We start from the raw sequence: 22,552 nt of genomic DNA, 5'->3' as shown, positions 1-22,552 counted from the left end.
TTGTTGGGGTTTCTTTAGGCACAGGAGGCTCCAGGGAGGCTCAGGGCCCTCGGGCTGAGGGCGGCTCCAGGGAGGGGCAGCTCTGCCCCTGCTCTGCCCCGTCAGGCTCCATGTGCAGAGCCGTGTCCAGCTGTGCCAGCAGCAGCAGCAGGATGTGCCCGTGGAGCAGGGCCGGGGGAGGCCGTGGGGATGTGTGGGGGCCTGGAGCCCCTGTCCTGTCCTGTCCTGTCCTGTCCTGTCCTGTCCTGGGCAGCCGGGCTGGGAGAGCCGGGGCTGTGCAGCCCGGGGAGGAGCAGGGCCCGGGGAGGCCTCGCTGCGGCCCAAAGGGGGCACAGAGCCCTGGGGGAAGGGGAAGGGTTTAGACTAGACTTGGGGGGGAGATTGGGGTCAGATGTTTGGAAGAACTGTGAGGGTGGTGAGACCATGGGACGGGCTGCCAGAGGAGCTGGGGATGCCCTGGAATGTTCCAGGCCAGGCTGGACAGGCCCTGAGCTCCCTGGTCTGGCGGGGGCAGCAGAACCAGGTGATGGTTGAGGTGCCTCCAAGGCGCTCTGGAACTCCATGGGGGAGCCAAGCGGACACCCGTTACCTGGGCATGGAATGTTGCCCCCGGTTGCCAGGGGCACTCCTGCTCCCAGGGCTCTGTTGGCACGGAGTCTGTTGAGCCAGTTGGCGGATTCTGTGCTGCGCAGCAGACGCGGAGCATCCGTCTTCTCCATCCCGGGTGGGAACAGAGAGCCATTTGCTGAGACTTGCCAGCCAAACTCTGGACTGACTGTGCAGGTGGGTGCAGACTATGCTTGAAAAGGCTCCTGGTGGGCTGCAGGATGGGCTGCAGGTGGGCTCAAGTGCCAAAGGCATGGACTTCCCCTCGAACTTTGGACAGGAACTGGAGACCCGGGAATGGCAGTCTTAGGGCATGGGGGTGTTCAAGAAATCTGGCATCCCAAATAGATAATCTCCCCTCCACTTTTCTGATAGGTTTGGAAGAGCAGTTTTCTGTCACTCCGACAAATCTGCCGTGGGCTACCTGAAGGAACCAAAGGGATTGATCCCATCCCTGACATTCCTTTTTTGGTGTTTGTCCCACTTACTTTACCGGTGGTTTTTGATCACAAAACACCATGAGCTCAGTAAGTACTTTGCTACTCAATGCAAATCTGATTCTTGAAGGGCTTTCCAGGGGACTTCTAGAAAGGATTTCAAGAGTTTGTAGCAAATGCATAGGAACAGAGACCCTTGAAAATTTCATTTAACTTGACGTTCAGGAATGCTGAAGGTTTTGAATTTCTGTGGGTATTATCAGTAGTTCAGAAATGCTTACAGCATGAGCAGCAACCTGATAGAATTGGGAATTGGTCTTCTCATTTTCAAGCCATTGGGACAGGCTCGTTTTTGGAGAGGCGGCTTGTCAGGGATCAGGGGTGCTGTCTTTACCCTGCAGTGATGTGCTCAGGTGGGAATGGCCCATAGCACCATTGGATGCATATTCCAGCCTTTGCAGAAGTGTTTCCTGTGTCCTTGTGTGCTGTCCTTGGTGTTGCACAAATGAGGGTGGTGTTAATATTGGTGGCACAGGAAATGCTCAGGCTTTGTTCTCCCTCAGCGTCAGCGAAAGCGCCCTGGAGGGGCCGTTGATTCCAGACCAGCTCGGAAACGGAGCAGGCTGCTGCCCTCCAGTGCTGCTGGAACTTCGCAGACAGAGCCAATAGACCTTGAGCAAGGTGCTGCACCTGCTTTTGAGCCTGGTAAGAACAGAAACTGCTGCTGGAGGGTGATGACCTGCTGGCCACGTGCTTTTGCCAGTTGCTAGGCCCTTTACTGGGGAGGAAGGGAAACCTTGGGGTGGAGGGGGTTCCTGGTGTGGCATCCCCAACCAACAAGCCTTCTGACAACTGTTGTGGTTTGTTACTGAGCTCGATCCATTGGCCTCTGGTGGGAGATGAGCTGTGCAGCAAAGGTCCTCCAGTGCTGCTCAAACACCTGAAAGGGTGTTCTGATGAGCTGGCAGTCACTGCAGCTGCCACACTGGAGGTGGCAAGCTGAGTTTGGGATCTCCCAAGCTGGACAAAGATGAGGAAAAGCTTGTCATCAGCTGTGGCCCGTCTTTCAAGGAAGGGATCTAGAGCACGGTACTATAAAATTAGTAGTTATTGTGGTTTGGTTTTTTCTCCTATGTGCTAAACACTCCTCTATGTGAGATGATTTATCTGTTGATGTGAACCTCCTGTAAACTGTTGTCATCCAATAGAACTTGTGAGGAGCTCAGCTGCTCTTCCTCTTGTGCTGCCCTTTTGAGGACAGGGCTAGCAATGCTCCCTGTGGACTGGTGAGGGCAAAGCTTGAGTGAAATGTTAGTCACATTCCTGAAAAAAAGAAACCTAGGGCACAGGAATCCAACACACTGCCTGTTCCACACTGGCAGCCCATTTCATTCCTCTGCAATCTCTCACCTTGATTCTAATGTTTTCTTTTCCAACTGGTGAAGAAGTCATCGATCTCACAGGCGAATCTTCTGAGCCTGAAGTCATCATTATCAGTGATGATGAGTCTGCTGTGGTAAGCAGTGACTGGCACACTCCTCTCCAGCTTGCAGTCAAATTAGTTTTCTTGCCTGTCTTCTGAAATCTTCCTAAGTAGCCTGGCCTCAAAGGTTGAAAGATGGCTCTGATTTAGCACTTCAGACACAGTTCCCAGTCTGCCCCAAACACACTCCTGAGCACATCAGCGTGCCTGAGAAGCACTTGCAGTGAGTGGGTGAACAACCTAAATGAGGTTGTTGCTTCAGTGATTTAAAGGAGAGCACTGGAAGTCTTTGACTTCCCAAGGAAGAAGTGTTTTAGCTGCAGCATCAGTTTAAGGTAGCCCTGCCAGTGAGATGTAAAATGCAACTGCAGCTGTCAGGAGTAGACACTAATTCTGGTTCTTATTCCAAGAAGTCTTTAAAAGGGTCACATTTGTTTAGTTTTTTTAAAAAAATTTTCCCCTATTATTTTGAAAGAATATGGTTTCATGCAGCCCACAGTGCAGTGTATCTGCTCAACTTTGGGTTGCCACTGCTGCTGTGCAAAACAGAAACATGCAGCAAACATAGAATGGGAGTTATAACGTGACAGGGTTTTTCCTGAACCTTTGCAAAGCAAGGGCATCAAATTTTACAACAGAAGTTGCATGACCCTGCTCCACTTGCACCAAACACAGGAGCAGGTTTGGATAGAGGGTTTTTTTCTCTTCAGTAGCTGTTCATATAATACGTAATGTTCAGGCTATCACAGGTGAACTTGCCAGTTTGAGGGAGAAAGAGGGAAAGAAATGGCTCAAAGCCCAAATCCAGCTGGGGAACTGAACCAGGGGAGCAGGAAGTAGAGTGTTCAGGTAGTTCCTAAGTGCCTCCATTTCTATCCTGTTTCAGGAGAGGGAGCAGAGCCAGCAGCAGCCACATCTTTTCAGAGGATCAGAGGATTCAGCCGAGCCACTGGCAAGGGACGATGAAGAGGAAGCAAGAGAAGATGATGGGTATGTGAGAGAGAAAGTGTCTGTCAAAACTCATATTTCAGAGATGTGGTGGAAGGAGGTTTTTGCCAAGCTTCTGGGTTCTTCTGAAGTCTGTGCTGAAACTTCATTCTTGGAAAACAGTGGCCTGTCTGGCAGAGAAATAAGTAAAAGAATCAAAAAAACCACATAGCAAAATCGAACTGAAACTCAACTCTTCTCTTCTCTTCTCTTCTCTTCTCTTCTCTTCTCTTCTCTTCTCTTCTCTCCTCTTTTCATGAAGTCATGGTTGAATATTTCTTACAGTATGGCTTGATACATGCTGAAATGCTTGTTGTACAAAGCAGCTCAGGGAATAAGTGTGGTGTTGGACTGAGATGTGTCTTAAGCAGAACAGATGTTACGTGTTGGTAACTCTCTGTCCCCAGTGAAATTTTTTCTCCACATTCATATGGCTGCATGTTCTCTCTGGTTCTGTTCCCTCTAGTGCATGGCCAGCAGGTCCTGCTAGTACTCCAGCTAGGGACAGTGAGGACTCAGAGGTGCAGGACAAGGAGCAGAGCCAGCAGTACCCATTTGGTTCCAGAGAGGAAGAGAATTCAGCTGAGCTTGGGGCGAGTGACAATGAAGAGGAACCAAGAGATAACGATGAGTATGTGGCAGATGAAGTCTCTCTCCAAAGTGTCCTTTCTGATATGCTGTAGACACAGGTTTTTACCTGACTGTTGGATTCTGCCTGATTCTGTGTAATGGAATCTGATTTGAACTATAGTGGCCTGTCTGGAAGGGAACTAATGGGGAAAAAACTCTAAAACCCAGCAAAATCCAGGAGAAAGCTTTCTTCTCCATTCAGGAAATCATTATGGAACGTTTCTTACATCATGGATTGCGACACCCTGAAATGCTTGTAATACATAAAAGCTCTTGCATTGACTTGTGTTTCTGGGCTGGGATGTTTCTAAATTAGAATAAGGGGTTGTTTAAATTTCTGCAATTTTATGATTTGGTAGCCCTCTGTGCATTGTGAAATTAATCTGCGTGTTCTTTTAGTTCTGTTGACTCTAGTGAATGGCCAGACCGTTTTGAGAGTCCTCCGACGTGGCAGGATGACATTACAGATGTGAGGATCATGTTCTTATCACATGTTTTCATCCTTTCTGCTCTGTGGGAGGGGAGGGGACAAAGGGGAAGCTGCACAACTCAGTTGTCTCAGGTGGGATGGTATGGGCAGCTGGCTGGAAGCACAGCCCTTGCTGGGAAGCTCCAACTTGCATATTTCTCCAAGTCCTTTCTTGGTGTCTGTAGCGGGAGAAACCTTTGACAGGATGGCTCTGGCAGATCTGTGTGTTCCTTGCAGTTCTAGCATGGAGTGACAGACTGCACATACTGCAAGTTCTGTTTGCCTGCTGCCAATAGAGCAGCAGGTTTTTGTCTCATATTCCTGTGGTTGGGGTTTCTGTTTCTCAGCAGCTGTTTATCCAACATGAAATGTTTTAGGGCTAGTGAGGGAAAGAAAACGTTCAAGCTCAAATTCACTTAGGGGACTGAAACAGGGAAGCAGGACAGGGTGGCTTTCAAGCCATTCCTAATCTGTCTCCATTTTTACCCCACTGCAGGACTGGGAAGGGAGGCAGCAGTACCCACTTGGTTCCAGATCAGCAGAGAATTCATTCCAACTACTGGAGAGCAACTTTCAACAGGAACCAAGAGTGATTGAATTGTATGTGACAGATAAAGAGTCTTTCCAATGTGTAATTTGTGATGTACAGTAGATACAGGTTTTTGGCAGTTTTTAGGTTTTACTTGATTCTGTTTGGAGAATTGTGACTTGAAACACAGTGGCCCGTCAGGGAAAGAAGTAGCGGAAAAAAAACCTCTTAAAAACTAGTAAATCCAGGAGTAACATTTCCTCTCGGTCAGGAAGTCATTATTGAATGTTAGTTAACTTTTGGATTGTGATACACTGAAATGCTTGCAGTACATAAAAGCTCTTGCACTTGAGTGTGTTTCTGGGTTCGGATGTTGCTAAATCAGAACAAGGGGTTGTTTCAATTTCTGCAATTCTATGTCTTGGTAAGCCTCTGTGCTCTGTTAAATTGATAGCTTAATGTTCTTCTGGTTCTGCTCCCTCTAGTTATTGGGCAGGAGTTCTTAGTCCTCCAAACTGGGAGGATGACAACGCAGAGGTGAGGATCCACATGTTGTTGTCATTTCTGATTTGTGGGAGGGGAGGAGACAAAGGGAGAGCTGCACAACTCAGTTGTCTCAGGTGGGATGGTATGGACAGCTGGCTGGAAGCACAGCCCTTGCTGGGAAGCTCCAACTTGCACATCCCTCCAAGTCCCTCCTTAGTGGTGTCCGCAGAGGGAGAAGTCCTTGCCAGGATGGCACTGGCAGATCTGTGTGTTCCCTGTAGTTCTAGCATTGACTGATAGAATTCTTTACTCCCAAATCTCTGTTGTGGTTTCCTTTCTTCACCCACTGTTCATCTAACGTGAAGTGTTTAGGGTTATCACAGCAGAACTTGCCAGTTTGGGGGAGAAGGAGGCAAAGAAACAGCTGCAGGTCAACCCCAACTATGGAAGAGGAAGAGGGGAGGAGGGAGGTGGGCATTCAGGTGGTTCCTAAGCTGCCTCTCTTTTTACCCTGTTGTAGCCATGACAGCAGAATCAGCAGCACCCCCATTTTTGTTTTCGGGGCAGCAGCTCTTTGTGCTACTGCTTTGAATGCTCTTACCCAAACTTAGAGGGTGATGAACTACACTTCCTCACCTCCCCTGCTTTAGCTGCTTTCTGAGCAGAGGTTTGCATGTGGCGCAGGGGGGCTCACCAAATCTAACTGTATCTTCTTTTCTCTCCCTTCCCATGTGCATCAATGGAAGCTTCATCAAGGTAAGCAGATGTTGCACCAACAAAAGTTGGTAACCGACTTTTATCTAAAATGTAATAGTTATTTTTGATATTCTTTTTCAAAAAACTCGAGCAGCAGGGATTGAAACTGCCTTTAGCAAAAGGCAAAGGACAAGGCTAAGCCCCAGGCCAGAGTCTTAGAGAAAGGATCCAATGTGTGGGTGATGGCCTCTATCAGTCACAGTGGAAAATCCCTGCAATAAGAGTTGTAGCTGAATACTTATGCAGAAGGAACTTTAATTTGGTAACTCTTTCTGCAATTTTAATGGATTAGTGATTGATTATTGTCACGTGGATACCAGAGTTGCAGAGGTCATTGTTGCCTGTGGCTTCTGAGGGTTATAAAGCAAACAGCATTTCTTGACCCTTTGGCTGTCACAGACCAGGCCTTAAAAATTGATCTCCCTGTGACTTGGTCAATATGTTGCCCACAAAAATTGGATTTATTACTGGGGTACAACAGGTCAATATTTTTACACTTGAGAGAGACATTGATTGTTTATTTCCGTGTTGCACAAGTCTGGGTGTTCAGTGGTGTTTGACAAATCAGACACACCCACTACCAAAACTTTTATTATTTATAAATTTGAACAAAGAAAGAAAATAGAATTAATTGGTTGCAAGTGACATGATTATCTTATTAGGCAGTGTTTTGTCTTCTATTGGTTAATGGTTGTTAATGATCTCACTTCTCACTGTAATTAGTCCACTCAGTCCATTGCTCAGTCTCTCTTTTTTTTTTGGGCTGGTGAGTTTCTTGAGTTGCTGCTCCATGACTTGGTGGTTGCAATCTTCTCCTGCAGGAATAGGTTTTTGCCAGTCAGAGCTGATCTGATCAGGACAGATGGGTTTCTTAGTTTCTTCCTTATCTTGGGATTTGTGCCAGATGTCCTTTTGGCTGTGTGTAGAATGAACAGAGCAAATAGTCTGTGTTGATGTGTAGCTGAGTAGTCACAATATCTGGAAGGGTTCAGCCTTCCTCTTTGGGAAAGTAGTTTGTTTAAGATTGTTTTTATGCCAGTTGAAGAGAGTCCATTTTAAATAGGAACCATTACTGACTATTTACATAACTAATTTCAAATATAGCTCTATGGAGGGGGAAAATAATAGATCTAACTTCTGAAAATTAAATTGCAGTGTATGGACAAGGAAGAAGAAATATCCCACTGAGCCGCCAGGAACAGGTGGATGGCTCTGGTAATGGATCAGGAGCTAATGATGCACCTGTGGCTGACTCAGCCCCTGCAGAAGAGGGACCAGAGCAGGAAGACCCTCAGAGTTCAGAGTACGTATGGCTCGTGCCCCAGCAGACACGGAATTTTCTGCCTTTTTTTCTTTTCTGTGTAGGAGGAAGTTATACAGCTGTGCCTGGTTTATCTTTGAAGCCTTCCCATTATACTTATTTTCCTCCTCCTCCCCTGTTGCATGATGATCAAATGATGCCATTTGCATTTGGGAGTAAAAGGCAGCCCAAGGCAGGTGGAGAGAACACAACTGTACAGAATTTTAGAGATGAGTGTGGGGGTGTGGCAAGGAAGGGGGATTGGTCACAGGCCATAGCTCACTATTGCATTTGCTTTTTCTGACAAGCTCTAGAACCAAGGTTAGATATGGAAATACTTCCATTGTTATCAATGAGGCTTGGCATCATGGGGCCAGCAGGCTGCAGCCAGGCAAATTCCAGGAGAAATTCCCTGCTGGAACGGTGCCAGCTGGCTGCTGTTCTCCTGGGGCTGGAGCCCTTCTTCCCCCGGGAGACTTGCACACAGGCACTTGTGGAGGTCATGCTTTTATGGCCAGTGCTGGATGGCACAAGCCCTGATTTCTTTGCTTCTGGGATGGACATCTTGCACTTCAACTTGGGGGCCTGCACAGAAAAATCCCCATTCTGCAGAGAAACAGGAAAGTCCTGCTCTAGGAGCACTCCATCACGATAAGAAAGATGCAATGCATTAGACTGATTAAATTAAACCAGGTGTCTGTGTCACTAGGGAAGACAAAGAACACGAGAATTATGGTAGAAGGGTTTCTAAACTGGTTTTCTGGGGTGGGGGAGGAAAACACGGGTTTTAATAAAGCTGGTGTACTTTGAGACTTTTGGAAAGGCAATGAAGGAGAGAACTTGAGTATGGAACTTTGAGGTGTCAGGTCTTAAATATGACCCCTAAAGGGCTTCTGCTATTCTAAACCATAGTGTATTTTGCCAGTGTCATTGTAGATGTTTAAGTTTTGGTTGTTAAGTCTGTAGGTGAACAAATCCCACCACTAGGTTAATATAAAAAAGGAATAATTTGTTCCTTCAGTCTCAAGCTTCTCAGCTACTGAATGTAACTGCTCTGTTTAGGTCAGGCTGAAAGAGCTCAGTGCTGCAGCATTTAACATTGACCAAAGGCTCTTCCCTGGACTGGATCTTGCCAGAGCCATGTTACTCTGTAGTTTAGAACTGGCTCCTGGAGTGAATATTCTGGGCTGAATAGTTCCCAGAGGACAGCTGGAAAGTCAAAGTTGCCCTACACAAACTGGCCAGTGCTAGAGACTGCTGTTACTTCAAATCCCAGAGCAGGGTGACTGACTGCACCTTTCTCCTAGTGAAAACCAGGACACTCCATCCCTCAGGGCAGGGAGACCCCAAATCCTCATTAAATGCAGCAAACAGAGACTTAAAGGCAGCAGGGTTCTTCAAAGGAAATATGTCATGGCTAGTCAGTGCAGTTGCATGACTATGTGAGATTATACGTGTCAATAAAGATTTTAGTGTGGTGATATTAACAGCTGCACATTCCTTCTGGTTCTGTTCCCTCTAGTGCACAGCAAGGAGTTGTTATTAGGTGTCCAATTTGCATGGATTTTTACTCAGAGGTAAGGATCCACCTGTTGTCATCCTTTCTGCTTTGTGGGAGGAGGAGCAAGCCAGAAGGGGAGCTGCCCAAGTCAGGTGGCTGATGTGGGATGCTGTGGGCAGCTGGCTGGAAGCACAGCCCTTGCTGGGAAGCTCCACAAGTCACTTCTGGGTGGGGAATGTAGAGGGAGAAGCCCTTGCCAAGATGGCACTGGCACATCTGTGGGTCCCTCATTATTCTGACTCCAGATGCTCTAAAGTGTCGTTTGCCTGGTGCCAATGGAGCAGCCAACTCAAATTCTTTCCTCCCAATACATGTTGTGTTTTTCTGTCTTCCAGATTATGCAAGATGGACGACAGCTGGTGGCAACCATGTGTGGCCATGTCTTCTGCAGCGAGTGCCTCCCTATTGCCTTGGAGACTGTTCCCCTATGCCCAACCTGCAGGGAGCAACTTGATCCAGATCTGTATATTCCCCTTTATATATGAGTGCTTCTGCTTCTCAGCACAGATTTACATGGATCTTGAACAATAGGCAATGTAGAGCCTTGTTTCTTTATGTATATAATTCTTCCTGTATATAGTTCTTCCTGTACATAGTTTCGCTTTTGCTGAGTTCAATTTTAAATAAAGTTTTGATTGTTTTAAATGCAGTCAGTCTGCTCTTCTGTGCTGGACTCTGCTGATAGACAGAGATGCTGTTCCACAGGTGGAAATAAGGCTCTTGGTTTGAGCACTCAGAAGCTCATTCTTCCCATCACACTGTGGTCATTGATTTGGGGGAAATGTGCTAAAGCCATAAGCTTTGTAGTTCTTGTGGCCGGTGTGTGTTGTATGGGGAAAAAGAAACAGGCCCTGCTTGGGGTGTGAGGGATTTGATTTCTCAGGCCAGACTCTGGTGGACCCTTTGGTGAAAATGTCCTGATTCCATTGCTCAGAAGATGGAAAGAGTAGCAGGTTGTGCACACATCCAAAGAAAGCCATTTTCTTTGAGAAGAACTGCTACATAAACAAACTGCTGCATTCAGTGTTGTAAGGTTTCACTGGAATTAGAATCTGGAGGCTTTTGAAGGAACGTGCCTTTGAATGTGTGACGTTGGTTCCTGACTTTGAGCTGTTAGCAGTACAGCTGTGTTGTAGCTCCAGTTCCTTCAATTACAGCAGTGTAATCCTAAGTTGCATTGAAGAGAAATGCAATTGTCCAGAGATATAATAACTGGACATAAGAAAGTAAACGACTTCTGTTACATAAAAGTAATGAAAAGGCAAAGGCAGATCTCTGGTTAACAGTAAATTCATTGTGCCATGAAATAGAAAATTCAGGTAACCAAACTGAACTGAGGTCCTCTGTGCTTTGAAAGTTGGTCATCTGTGTGTATATGTATCCTTAATTTGGGTTTTTCATTCTTGTCTTTTTTTTGTGTTATTTATCTGCTTCACAGTCATATTTCCAGATGTCTTAGTATTGCCATATTTAGGCAGAGGTAGTAATAACAAACAATGTTCATTGTACCCCCTAATTTTTATGTGCTTGATCTTAAAAAAAAACAAACAAGGAAATGATTAGTATTAGCCTGAAAAAGTGATCTTTTGATTTTCATTTTTAATGAAAATTACTTGAGTTGTCAAAATCACTCAAAAATAACCCTTTAACAGACATATATAAAATGATTTACTTACAGGATGGCCATAAATTCAAACTGATGTTTTCTGTTTCTCATTATTGCTAGACTTTTAGCTACTTGGTGGATGCAGTGACAGTAACCAGAAATGTCTTTTTAAATAGCTGTATTCCAGGGTGACATGCAATGCCAGGTATTCTGAATAATGAAAAGAGCTTTTAAAGAAACCATTTTTCATCAAGTAATTTTAATCTTCAGTACCTTGCAAGGAAAAGGCACTCCACTGAATTTATAATAGTTTTAAACTGATGTTAGTGGCTCAAAACCATCAGCTGTGGCAATTTTCTGTTAAATTTTAGATTTAGGGTTAGCAATTAATACTTTCAATGTATATATATATATAAATATACATATATATATATAATTTTTAAAAACATATTTATCTTGGAAAGCATTGATTAGCATAAGATAAGTGAATAGTTGAAGTATTGGTTTTAGTCTTGATGCAGAGTTGTCAGCGGACAGAAAAGCACATTTTCAGCTCATTCCATCACTGATCTGTAGGCATAGGAGAATTGGGGTGGTTTTGAGCTTTAGAAGGCCAGACCAGAGAAACAGCATATTTGCATTGTTCATTTCTCATAATTAGTGCTATGAGACTCACACAAGGTACCTAATTATTCCTATATTACATGTATATTTGGAATTGCTTTAGCATCTTAGCATTTTTATAGAAGCTTACATCTCCTTTAGGTTTTTTCAAACCAATGCAAAAGTCAATGCCACCTGTTCTTCAACACTCAACATGTTGTCAATTACCCAAAAGGATGAATTGTAATAACAGAGAAAGTTTTGTAAGAAATGAGCCTCCTCATGTAGAGCATGGGCTGGGCATATCCTTGTGCTCTCCCAGCACTGGATCAGTCCCCACCATTGTCCCCAGAGTGCAGAGCACCCAACGGGAGCAGGGGCTGAGGAGCATCCCTGCATCTGGCAGGGCTGAGACAGGTTCCCTGCTGCTCTCAGGAGCCCCAGCCCATCCGTCTGAACACAGGGCCCGTGGCAGACTGGCTAGAGGGAAAATGGAATATCAATTCTGCTTTTTCTGCTGTGTCACTTTTGATAGCAGAGCAGGGCCTGAGGAGGAAGGTGCTGTCCCTGGGAGCAGAGCAAACCTCCTCAAGCCTGTTGGGAAATCCTGGTGGAGGAGTAGTTGAGCAGCTGAAAATGTCAAGACTTCAGAGATTTGGAATAAAGATCTGAAGTGTTAGACTTTCAACCATTTGGGCAAAAAATCCAACAAACTTTGTTTTTATTTTAATTGCTGTTTATTAGGGTAAAAGTTGAACACTGCCAGAGGAGTTAAACCAGCAGCAGACTAATAAAGCTGGAGGAGGAGTATGGTTAAGGAGGGGTGTAAATGAGTTTTAGCTTTGGGGAGGGGTGGTTGTTGGGGTTTCTTTAGGCACAGGAGGCTCCAGGGAGGCTCAGGGCCCTCGGGCTGAGGGCGGCTCCAGGGAGGGGCAGCTCTGCCCCTGCTCTGCCCCGTCAGGCTCCATGTGCAGAGCCGTGTCCAGCTGTGCCAGCAGCAGCAGCAGGATGTGCCCGTGGAGCAGGGCCGGGGGAGGCCGTGGGGATGTGTGGGGGCCTGGAGCCCCTGTCCTGTCCTGTCCTGTCCTGTCCTGTCCTGTCCTGGGCAGCCGGGCTGGGAGAGCCGGGGCTGTGCAGCCCGGGGAGGAGCAGGGCCCGGGGAGGCCTCGCTGCGGCCCAAAGGGGGCACAGAGCCCTGGGGGAAGGGGAAGGGTTTAGACTAGACTTGGGGGGGAGATTGGGGTCAGATGTTTGGAAGAACTGTGAGGGTGGTGAGACCATGGGACGGGCTGCCAGAGGAGCTGGGGATGCCCTGGAATGTTCCAGGCCAGGCTGGACAGGCCCTGAGCTCCCTGGTCTGGCGGGGGCAGCAGAACCAGGTGATGGTTGAGGTGCCTCCAAGGCGCTCTGGAACTCCATGGGGGAGCCAAGCGGACACCCGTTACCTGGGCATGGAATGTTGCCCCCGGTTGCCAGGGGCACTCCTGCTCCCAGGGCTCTGTTGGCACGGAGTCTGTTGAGCCAGTTGGCGGATTCTGTGCTGCGCAGCAGACGCGGAGCATCCGTCTTCTCCATCCCGGGTGGGAACAGAGAGCCATTTGCTGAGACTTGCCAGCCAAACTCTGGACTGACTGTGCAGGTGGGTGCAGACTATGCTTGAAAAGGCTCCTGGTGGGCTGCAGGATGGGCTGCAGGTGGGCTCAAGTGCCAAAGGCATGGACTTCCCCTCGAACTTTGGACAGGAACTGGAGACCCGGGAATGGCAGTCTTAGGGCATGGGGGTGTTCAAGAAATCTGGCATCCCAAATAGATAATCTCCCCTCCACTTTTCTGATAGGTTTGGAAGAGCAGTTTTCTGTCACTCCGACAAATCTGCCGTGGGCTACCTGAAGGAACCAAAGGGATTGATCCCATCCCTGACATTCCTTTTTTGGTGTTTGTCCCACTTACTTTACCGGTGGTTTTTGATCACAAAACACCATGAGCTCAGTAAGTACTTTGCTACTCAATGCAAATCTGATTCTTGAAGGGCTTTCCAGGGGACTTCTAGAAAGGATTTCAAGAGTTTGTAGCAAATGCATAGGAACAGAGACCCTTGAAAATTTCATTTAACTTGACGTTCAGGAATGCTGAAGGTTTTGAATTTCTGTGGGTATTATCAGTAGTTCAGAAATGCTTACAGCATGAGCAGCAACCTGATAGAATTGGGAATTGGTCTTCTCATTTTCAAGCCATTGGGACAGGCTCGTTTTTGGAGAGGCGGCTTGTCAGGGATCAGGGGTGCTGTCTTTACCCTGCAGTGATGTGCTCAGGTGGGAATGGCCCATAGCACCATTGGATGCATATTCCAGCCTTTGCAGAAGTGTTTCCTGTGTCCTTGTGTGCTGTCCTTGGTGTTGCACAAATGAGGGTGGTGTTAATATTGGTGGCACAGGAAATGCTCAGGCTTTGTTCTCCCTCAGCGTCAGCGAAAGCGCCCTGGAGGGGCCGTTGATTCCAGACCAGCTCGGAAACGGAGCAGGCTGCTGCCCTCCAGTGCTGCTGGAACTTCGCAGACAGAGCCAATAGACCTTGAGCAAGGTGCTGCACCTGCTTTTGAGCCTGGTAAGAACAGAAACTGCTGCTGGAGGGTGATGACCTGCTGGCCACGTGCTTTTGCCAGTTGCTAGGCCCTTTACTGGGGAGGAAGGGAAACCTTGGGGTGGAGGGGGTTCCTGGTGTGGCATCCCCAACCAACAAGCCTTCTGACAACTGTTGTGGTTTGTTACTGAGCTCGATCCATTGGCCTCTGGTGGGAGATGAGCTGTGCAGCAAAGGTCCTCCAGTGCTGCTCAAACACCTGAAAGGGTGTTCTGATGAGCTGGCAGTCACTGCAGCTGCCACACTGGAGGTGGCAAGCTGAGTTTGGGATCTCCCAAGCTGGACAAAGATGAGGAAAAGCTTGTCATCAGCTGTGGCCCGTCTTTCAAGGAAGGGATCTAGAGCACGGTACTATAAAATTAGTAGTTATTGTGGTTTGGTTTTTTCTCCTATGTGCTAAACACTCCTCTATGTGAGATGATTTATCTGTTGATGTGAACCTCCTGTAAACTGTTGTCATCCAATAGAACTTGTGAGGAGCTCAGCTGCTCTTCCTCTTGTGCTGCCCTTTTGAGGACAGGGCTAGCAATGCTCCCTGTGGACTGGTGAGGGCAAAGCTTGAGTGAAATGTTAGTCACATTCCTGAAAAAAAGAAACCTAGGGCACAGGAATCCAACACACTGCCTGTTCCACACTGGCAGCCCATTTCATTCCTCTGCAATCTCTCACCTTGATTCTAATGTTTTCTTTTCCAACTGGTGAAGAAGTCATCGATCTCACAGGCGAATCTTCTGAGCCTGAAGTCATCATTATCAGTGATGATGAGTCTGCTGTGGTAAGCAGTGACTGGCACACTCCTCTCCAGCTTGCAGTCAAATTAGTTTTCTTGCCTGTCTTCTGAAATCTTCCTAAGTAGCCTGGCCTCAAAGGTTGAAAGATGGCTCTGATTTAGCACTTCAGACACAGTTCCCAGTCTGCCCCAAACACACTCCTGAGCACATCAGCGTGCCTGAGAAGCACTTGCAGTGAGTGGGTGAACAACCTAAATGAGGTTGTTGCTTCAGTGATTTAAAGGAGAGCACTGGAAGTCTTTGACTTCCCAAGGAAGAAGTGTTTTAGCTGCAGCATCAGTTTAAGGTAGCCCTGCCAGTGAGATGTAAAATGCAACTGCAGCTGTCAGGAGTAGACACTAATTCTGGTTCTTATTCCAAGAAGTCTTTAAAAGGGTCACATTTGTTTAGTTTTTTTAAAAAAATTTTCCCCTATTATTTTGAAAGAATATGGTTTCATGCAGCCCACAGTGCAGTGTATCTGCTCAACTTTGGGTTGCCACTGCTGCTGTGCAAAACAGAAACATGCAGCAAACATAGAATGGGAGTTATAACGTGACAGGGTTTTTCCTGAACCTTTGCAAAGCAAGGGCATCAAATTTTACAACAGAAGTTGCATGACCCTGCTCCACTTGCACCAAACACAGGAGCAGGTTTGGATAGAGGGTTTTTTTCTCTTCAGTAGCTGTTCATATAATACGTAATGTTCAGGCTATCACAGGTGAACTTGCCAGTTTGAGGGAGAAAGAGGGAAAGAAATGGCTCAAAGCCCAAATCCAGCTGGGGAACTGAACCAGGGGAGCAGGAAGTAGAGTGTTCAGGTAGTTCCTAAGTGCCTCCATTTCTATCCTGTTTCAGGAGAGGGAGCAGAGCCAGCAGCAGCCACATCTTTTCAGAGGATCAGAGGATTCAGCCGAGCCACTGGCAAGGGACGATGAAGAGGAAGCAAGAGAAGATGATGGGTATGTGAGAGAGAAAGTGTCTGTCAAAACTCATATTTCAGAGATGTGGTGGAAGGAGGTTTTTGCCAAGCTTCTGGGTTCTTCTGAAGTCTGTGCTGAAACTTCATTCTTGGAAAACAGTGGCCTGTCTGGCAGAGAAATAAGTAAAAGAATCAAAAAAACCACATAGCAAAATCGAACTGAAACTCAACTCTTCTCTTCTCTTCTCTTCTCTTCTCTTCTCTTCTCTTCTCTTCTCTTCTCTTCTCTTCTCTCCTCTTTTCATGAAGTCATGGTTGAATATTTCTTACAGTATGGCTTGATACATGCTGAAATGCTTGTTGTACAAAGCAGCTCAGGGAATAAGTGTGGTGTTGGACTGAGATGTGTCTTAAGCAGAACAGATGTTACGTGTTGGTAACTCTCTGTCCCCAGTGAAATTTTTTCTCCACATTCATATGGCTGCATGTTCTCTCTGGTTCTGTTCCCTCTAGTGCATGGCCAGCAGGTCCTGCTAGTACTCCAGCTAGGGACAGTGAGGACTCAGAGGTGCAGGACAAGGAGCAGAGCCAGCAGTACCCATTTGGTTCCAGAGAGGAAGAGAATTCAGCTGAGCTTGGGGCGAGTGACAATGAAGAGGAACCAAGAGATAACGATGAGTATGTGGCAGATGAAGTCTCTCTCCAAAGTGTCCTTTCTGATATGCTGTAGACACAGGTTTTTACCTGACTGTTGGATTCTGCCTGATTCTGTGTAATGGAATCTGATTTGAACTATAGTGGCCTGTCTGGAAGGGAACTAATGGGGAAAAAACTCTAAAACCCAGCAAAATCCAGGAGAAAGCTTTCTTCTCCATTCAGGAAATCATTATGGAACGTTTCTTACATCATGGATTGCGACACCCTGAAATGCTTGTAATACATAAAAGCTCTTGCATTGACTTGTGTTTCTGGGCTGGGATGTTTCTAAATTAGAATAAGGGGTTGTTTAAATTTCTGCAATTTTATGATTTGGTAGCCCTCTGTGCATTGTGAAATTAATCTGCGTGTTCTTTTAGTTCTGTTGACTCTAGTGAATGGCCAGACCGTTTTGAGAGTCCTCCGACGTGGCAGGATGACATTACAGATGTGAGGATCATGTTCTTATCACATGTTTTCATCCTTTCTGCTCTGTGGGAGGGGAGGGGACAAAGGGGAAGCTGCACAACTCAGTTGTCTCAGGTGGGATGGTATGGGCAGCTGGCTGGAAGCACAGCCCTTGCTGGGAAGCTCCAACTTGCATATTTCTCCAAGTCCTTTCTTGGTGTCTGTAGCGGGAGAAACCTTTGACAGGATGGCTCTGGCAGATCTGTGTGTTCCTTGCAGTTCTAGCATGGAGTGACAGACTGCACATACTGCAAGTTCTGTTTGCCTGCTGCCAATAGAGCAGCAGGTTTTTGTCTCATATTCCTGTGGTTGGGGTTTCTGTTTCTCAGCAGCTGTTTATCCAACATGAAATGTTTTAGGGCTAGTGAGGGAAAGAAAACGTTCAAGCTCAAATTCACTTAGGGGACTGAAACAGGGAAGCAGGACAGGGTGGCTTTCAAGCCATTCCTAATCTGTCTCCATTTTTACCCCACTGCAGGACTGGGAAGGGAGGCAGCAGTACCCACTTGGTTCCAGATCAGCAGAGAATTCATTCCAACTACTGGAGAGCAACTTTCAACAGGAACCAAGAGTGATTGAATTGTATGTGACAGATAAAGAGTCTTTCCAATGTGTAATTTGTGATGTACAGTAGATACAGGTTTTTGGCAGTTTTTAGGTTTTACTTGATTCTGTTTGGAGAATTGTGACTTGAAACACAGTGGCCCGTCAGGGAAAGAAGTAGCGGAAAAAAAACCTCTTAAAAACTAGTAAATCCAGGAGTAACATTTCCTCTCGGTCAGGAAGTCATTATTGAATGTTAGTTAACTTTTGGATTGTGATACACTGAAATGCTTGCAGTACATAAAAGCTCTTGCACTTGAGTGTGTTTCTGGGTTCGGATGTTGCTAAATCAGAACAAGGGGTTGTTTCAATTTCTGCAATTCTATGTCTTGGTAAGCCTCTGTGCTCTGTTAAATTGATAGCTTAATGTTCTTCTGGTTCTGCTCCCTCTAGTTATTGGGCAGGAGTTCTTAGTCCTCCAAACTGGGAGGATGACAACGCAGAGGTGAGGATCCACATGTTGTTGTCATTTCTGATTTGTGGGAGGGGAGGAGACAAAGGGAGAGCTGCACAACTCAGTTGTCTCAGGTGGGATGGTATGGACAGCTGGCTGGAAGCACAGCCCTTGCTGGGAAGCTCCAACTTGCACATCCCTCCAAGTCCCTCCTTAGTGGTGTCCGCAGAGGGAGAAGTCCTTGCCAGGATGGCACTGGCAGATCTGTGTGTTCCCTGTAGTTCTAGCATTGACTGATAGAATTCTTTACTCCCAAATCTCTGTTGTGGTTTCCTTTCTTCACCCACTGTTCATCTAACGTGAAGTGTTTAGGGTTATCACAGCAGAACTTGCCAGTTTGGGGGAGAAGGAGGCAAAGAAACAGCTGCAGGTCAACCCCAACTATGGAAGAGGAAGAGGGGAGGAGGGAGGTGGGCATTCAGGTGGTTCCTAAGCTGCCTCTCTTTTTACCCTGTTGTAGCCATGACAGCAGAATCAGCAGCACCCCCATTTTTGTTTTCGGGGCAGCAGCTCTTTGTGCTACTGCTTTGAATGCTCTTACCCAAACTTAGAGGGTGATGAACTACACTTCCTCACCTCCCCTGCTTTAGCTGCTTTCTGAGCAGAGGTTTGCATGTGGCGCAGGGGGGCTCACCAAATCTAACTGTATCTTCTTTTCTCTCCCTTCCCATGTGCATCAATGGAAGCTTCATCAAGGTAAGCAGATGTTGCACCAACAAAAGTTGGTAACCGACTTTTATCTAAAATGTAATAGTTATTTTTGATATTCTTTTTCAAAAAACTCGAGCAGCAGGGATTGAAACTGCCTTTAGCAAAAGGCAAAGGACAAGGCTAAGCCCCAGGCCAGAGTCTTAGAGAAAGGATCCAATGTGTGGGTGATGGCCTCTATCAGTCACAGTGGAAAATCCCTGCAATAAGAGTTGTAGCTGAATACTTATGCAGAAGGTAGTTTAATTTGGTAACTCTTTCTGCAATTTTAATGGATTAGTGATTGATTATTGTCACGTGGATACCGGAGTTGCAGAGGTCATCGTTGCCTGTGGCTTCTGAGGGTTGAAAAGCAAACAGCATTTCTTGACCCTTTGGCTGTCAAAGACCAGGCCTTAAAAATTGATCTCTCTGTGACTTGGTCAATATGTTGCCCACAAAAATTGGATTTGTTACTGGGGTACAACAGGTCAATATTTTTACACTTGAGAGAGATATTGATTGTTTATTTCCGTGTTGCACAAGTCTGGGTGTTCAGTGGTGTTTGACAAATCAGACACACCCACTACCAAAACTTTTATTATTTATAAATTTGAACAAAGAAAGAAAATAGAATTAATTGGTTGCAAGTGACATGATTATCTTATTAGGCAGTGTTTTGTCTTCTATTGGTTAATGATTGTTAATGATTTCACTTCTCACTGTAATTAGTCCACTCAGTCCATTGCTCAGTCTCTCTTTTTTTTGGGCTGGGGAGTTTCTTGAGTTGCTGCTCCATGACTTGGTGGTTGCAATCTTCTCCTGCAGGAATAGGTTTTTGCCAGTCAGAGCTGATCTGATCAGGACAGATGAGTTTCTTAGTTTCTTCCTTATCTTGGGATTTGTGCCAGATGTCCTTTTGGCTGTGTGTAGAATGAACAGAGCAAATAGTCTGTGTTGATGTGTAGCTGAGTAGTCACAATATCTGGAAGGGTTCAGCCTTCCTCTTTGGGAAAGTAGTTTGTTTAAGATTGTTTTTATGCCAGTTGAAGAGAGTCCATTTTAAATAGGAACCATTACTGACTATTTACATAACTAATTTCAAATATAGCTCTATTGAGGGGGAAAATAATAGATCTAACTTCTGAAAATTAAATTGCAGTGTATGGACAAGGAAGAAGAAATATCCCACTGAGCCGCCAGGAACAGGTGGATGGCTCTGGTAATGGATCAGGAGCTAATGATGCACCTGTGGCTGACTCAGCCCCTGCAGAAGAGGGACCAGAGCAGGAAGACCCTCAGAGTTCAGAGTACGTATGGCTCGTGCCCCAGCAGACACGGAATTTTCTGCCTTTTTTTCTTTTCTGTGTAGGAGGAAGTTATACAGCTGTGCCTGGTTTATCTTTGAAGCCTTCCCATTATACTTATTTTCCTCCTCCTCCCCTGTTGCATGATGATCAAATGATGCCATTTGCATTTGGGAGTAAAAGGCAGCCCAAGGCAGGTGGAGAGAACACAACTGTACAGAATTTTAGAGATGAGTGTGGGGGTGTGGCAAGGAAGGGGGATTGGTCACAGGCCATAGCTCACTATTGCATTTGCTTTTTCTGACAAGCTCTAGAACCAAGGTTAGATATGGAAATACTTCCATTGTTATCCATGAGGCTTGGCATCATGGGGCCAGCAGGCTGCAGCCAGGCAAATTCCAGGAGAAATTCCCTGCTGGAACGGTGCCAGCTGGCTGCTGTTCTCCTGGGGCTGGAGCCCTTCTTCCCCCGGGAGACTTGCACACAGGCACTTGTGGAGGTCATGCTTTTATGGCCAGTGCTGGATGGCACAAGCCCTGATTTCTTTGCTTCTGGGATGGACATCTTGCACTTCAAGTTTGCTACCTGCACAGTAAAATCCCCATTCTGCAGAGAAACAGGAAAGTCCTGCTCTAGGAGCACTCCATCACGATAAGAAAGATGCAATGCATTAGACTGATTAAATTAAACCAGGTGTCTGTGTCACTAGGGAAGACAGAGAACATGAGAATTATGGTATAAGATTTCTAAACTGGTTTTCTGGCCTACGGGAGGAAAACACAGGTTTTAATAAAGCTGGTGTACTTTGAGACTTTTGGAAAGGCAATGAAGGAGAGAACTTGAGTATGGAACTTTGAGGTGTCAGGTCTTAAATATGACCCCTAAAGGGCTTCTGCTATTCTAAACCATAGTGTATTTTGCCAGTGTCATTGTACATGTTTAAGTTTTGGTTGTTAAGTCTGTAGGTGAACAAATCCCACCACTAGGTTAATATAAAAAAGGAATAATTTGTTCCTTCAGTCTCAAGCTCCTCAGCTACTGAATGTAACTGCTCTGTTTAGGTAAGGCTGAAAGAGCTCAGTGCTGCAGCATTTAACATTGACCAAAGGCTCTTCCCTGGACTGGATCTTGCCAGAGCCATGTTACTCTGTAGTTTAGAACTGGCTCCTGGAGTGAATATTCTGGAGTGAATAGTTCCCAGAGGAGAGCTGGAAAGTCAAAGTTGCCCTACACAAACTGGCCAGTGCTAGAGACTGCTGTTACTTCAAATCCCAGAGCAGGGTGACTGACTGCACCTTTCTCCTAGTGAAAAGCAGGACACTCCATCCCTCAGGGCAGGGAGACCCCAAATCCTCATTAAATGCAGCAAACAGAGACTTAAAGGCAGCAGGGTTCTTCAAAGGAAATATGTCATGGCTAGTCAGTGCAGTTGCATGACTATGTGAGATTATACGTGTCAATAAAGATTTTAGTGTGGTGATATTAACAGCTGCACATTCCTTCTGGTTCTGTTCCCTCTAGTGCACAGCAAGGAGTTGTTATTAGGTGTCCAATTTGCATGGATTTTTACTCAGAGGTAAGGATCCACCTGTTGTCATCCTTTCTGCTTTGTGGGAGGAGGAGCAAGCCAGAAGGGGAGCTGCCCAAGTCAGGTGGCTGATGTGGGATGCTGTGGGCAGCTGGCTGGAAGCACAGCCCTTGCTGGGAAGCTCCACAAGTCACTTCTGGGTGGGGAATGTAGAGGGAGAAGCCCTTGCCAAGATGGCACTGGCACATCTGTGGGTCCCTCATTATTCTGACTCCAGATGCTCTAAAGTGTCGTTTGCCTGGTGCCAATGGAGCAGCCAACTCAAATTCTTTCCTCCCACTACCTGTTGTGTTTTTCTGTCTTCCAGATTATGCAAGATGGACGACAGCTGGTGGCAACCATGTGTGGCCATGTCTTCTGCAGCGAGTGCCTCCCTATTGCCTTGGAGACTGTTCCCCTATGCCCAACCTGCAGGGAGCAACTTGATCCAGATCTGTATATTCCCCTTTATATATGAGTGCTTCTGCTTCTCAGGACAGATTTAGATGGATCTTGGAAACAGGCGATATAGAGCCTTGTTTCCTTATGTATATAGTTCTTCCTGTATATAGTTCTTCCTGTATATAGTTTCATTTTTGCTGAGTTCAATTCTAAATAAAGTTTTGATTGTTTTAAATGCAGTCTGTCTGCTCTTCTGTGCTGGACTCTGCTGATAGACAGAGATGCTGTTTCACAGGTGGAAATAAGATGTTGTGGTTTGAAAGCAAAACGAGTGATAGGCTCTAAGTCAGAGATATAATTTAATAAAAAAGAAAGGTAAAAAGGTAAAAAAAAAATAAAATAAATGCAATAACACAAAGGATCATTGACAAGGTCAGAATACAACCTGAGCAGGATGGTGGAAGCAGTCCAGGTGAAGTTCTCTTCCTGAAGCAGTGATCCTGTAGAAAGGTCTGGGAGCTCTGGTCCTCTGGGAATCCAGTGGGTAAGTGCTACCTGCACTGTCTCACATACCAGCTTATAT

At 46.1% G+C, this 22,552-nt stretch overlaps 2 protein-coding genes across 2 annotated transcripts; both read left to right on the top strand.

Annotated features, from left to right (window-relative positions):
* Positions 1-796: 796 nt before the first annotated feature.
* On the top strand, positions 797-9,729 carry LOC310909357 (E3 ubiquitin-protein ligase RNF4-like; the record flags this gene model as incomplete). Its single annotated transcript, XM_083861085.1, has 7 exons — positions 797-838; positions 1,607-1,748; positions 2,489-2,559; positions 3,413-3,516; positions 3,980-4,144; positions 4,543-4,612; positions 9,580-9,729. The coding sequence occupies 7 exons, from the start codon at positions 797-799 to the stop codon at positions 9,727-9,729; spliced, it is 744 nt and encodes a 247-aa protein (XP_083717211.1).
* A 3,376-nt stretch (positions 9,730-13,105) lies between these two features.
* On the top strand, positions 13,106-22,045 carry LOC310909356 (E3 ubiquitin-protein ligase RNF4-like; the record flags this gene model as incomplete). The annotated part of the gene is made up of 7 exons (XM_083861084.1): positions 13,106-13,147; positions 13,916-14,057; positions 14,798-14,868; positions 15,722-15,825; positions 16,299-16,463; positions 16,862-16,931; positions 21,896-22,045. 7 exons carry the CDS (start codon positions 13,106-13,108, stop codon positions 22,043-22,045), a joined length of 744 nt encoding a protein of 247 aa, XP_083717210.1.
* Positions 22,046-22,552: the final 507 nt, after the last annotated feature.

This window comes from Zosterops lateralis (assembly GCF_965231275.1).
Source record: "Zosterops lateralis genome assembly, chromosome: 5".
Classification (NCBI taxonomy): domain Eukaryota; kingdom Metazoa; phylum Chordata; class Aves; order Passeriformes; family Zosteropidae; genus Zosterops; species Zosterops lateralis.
Note: the sequence above shows the minus strand (reverse complement) of the source record. Positions and strands in the feature narration are given on the sequence as shown.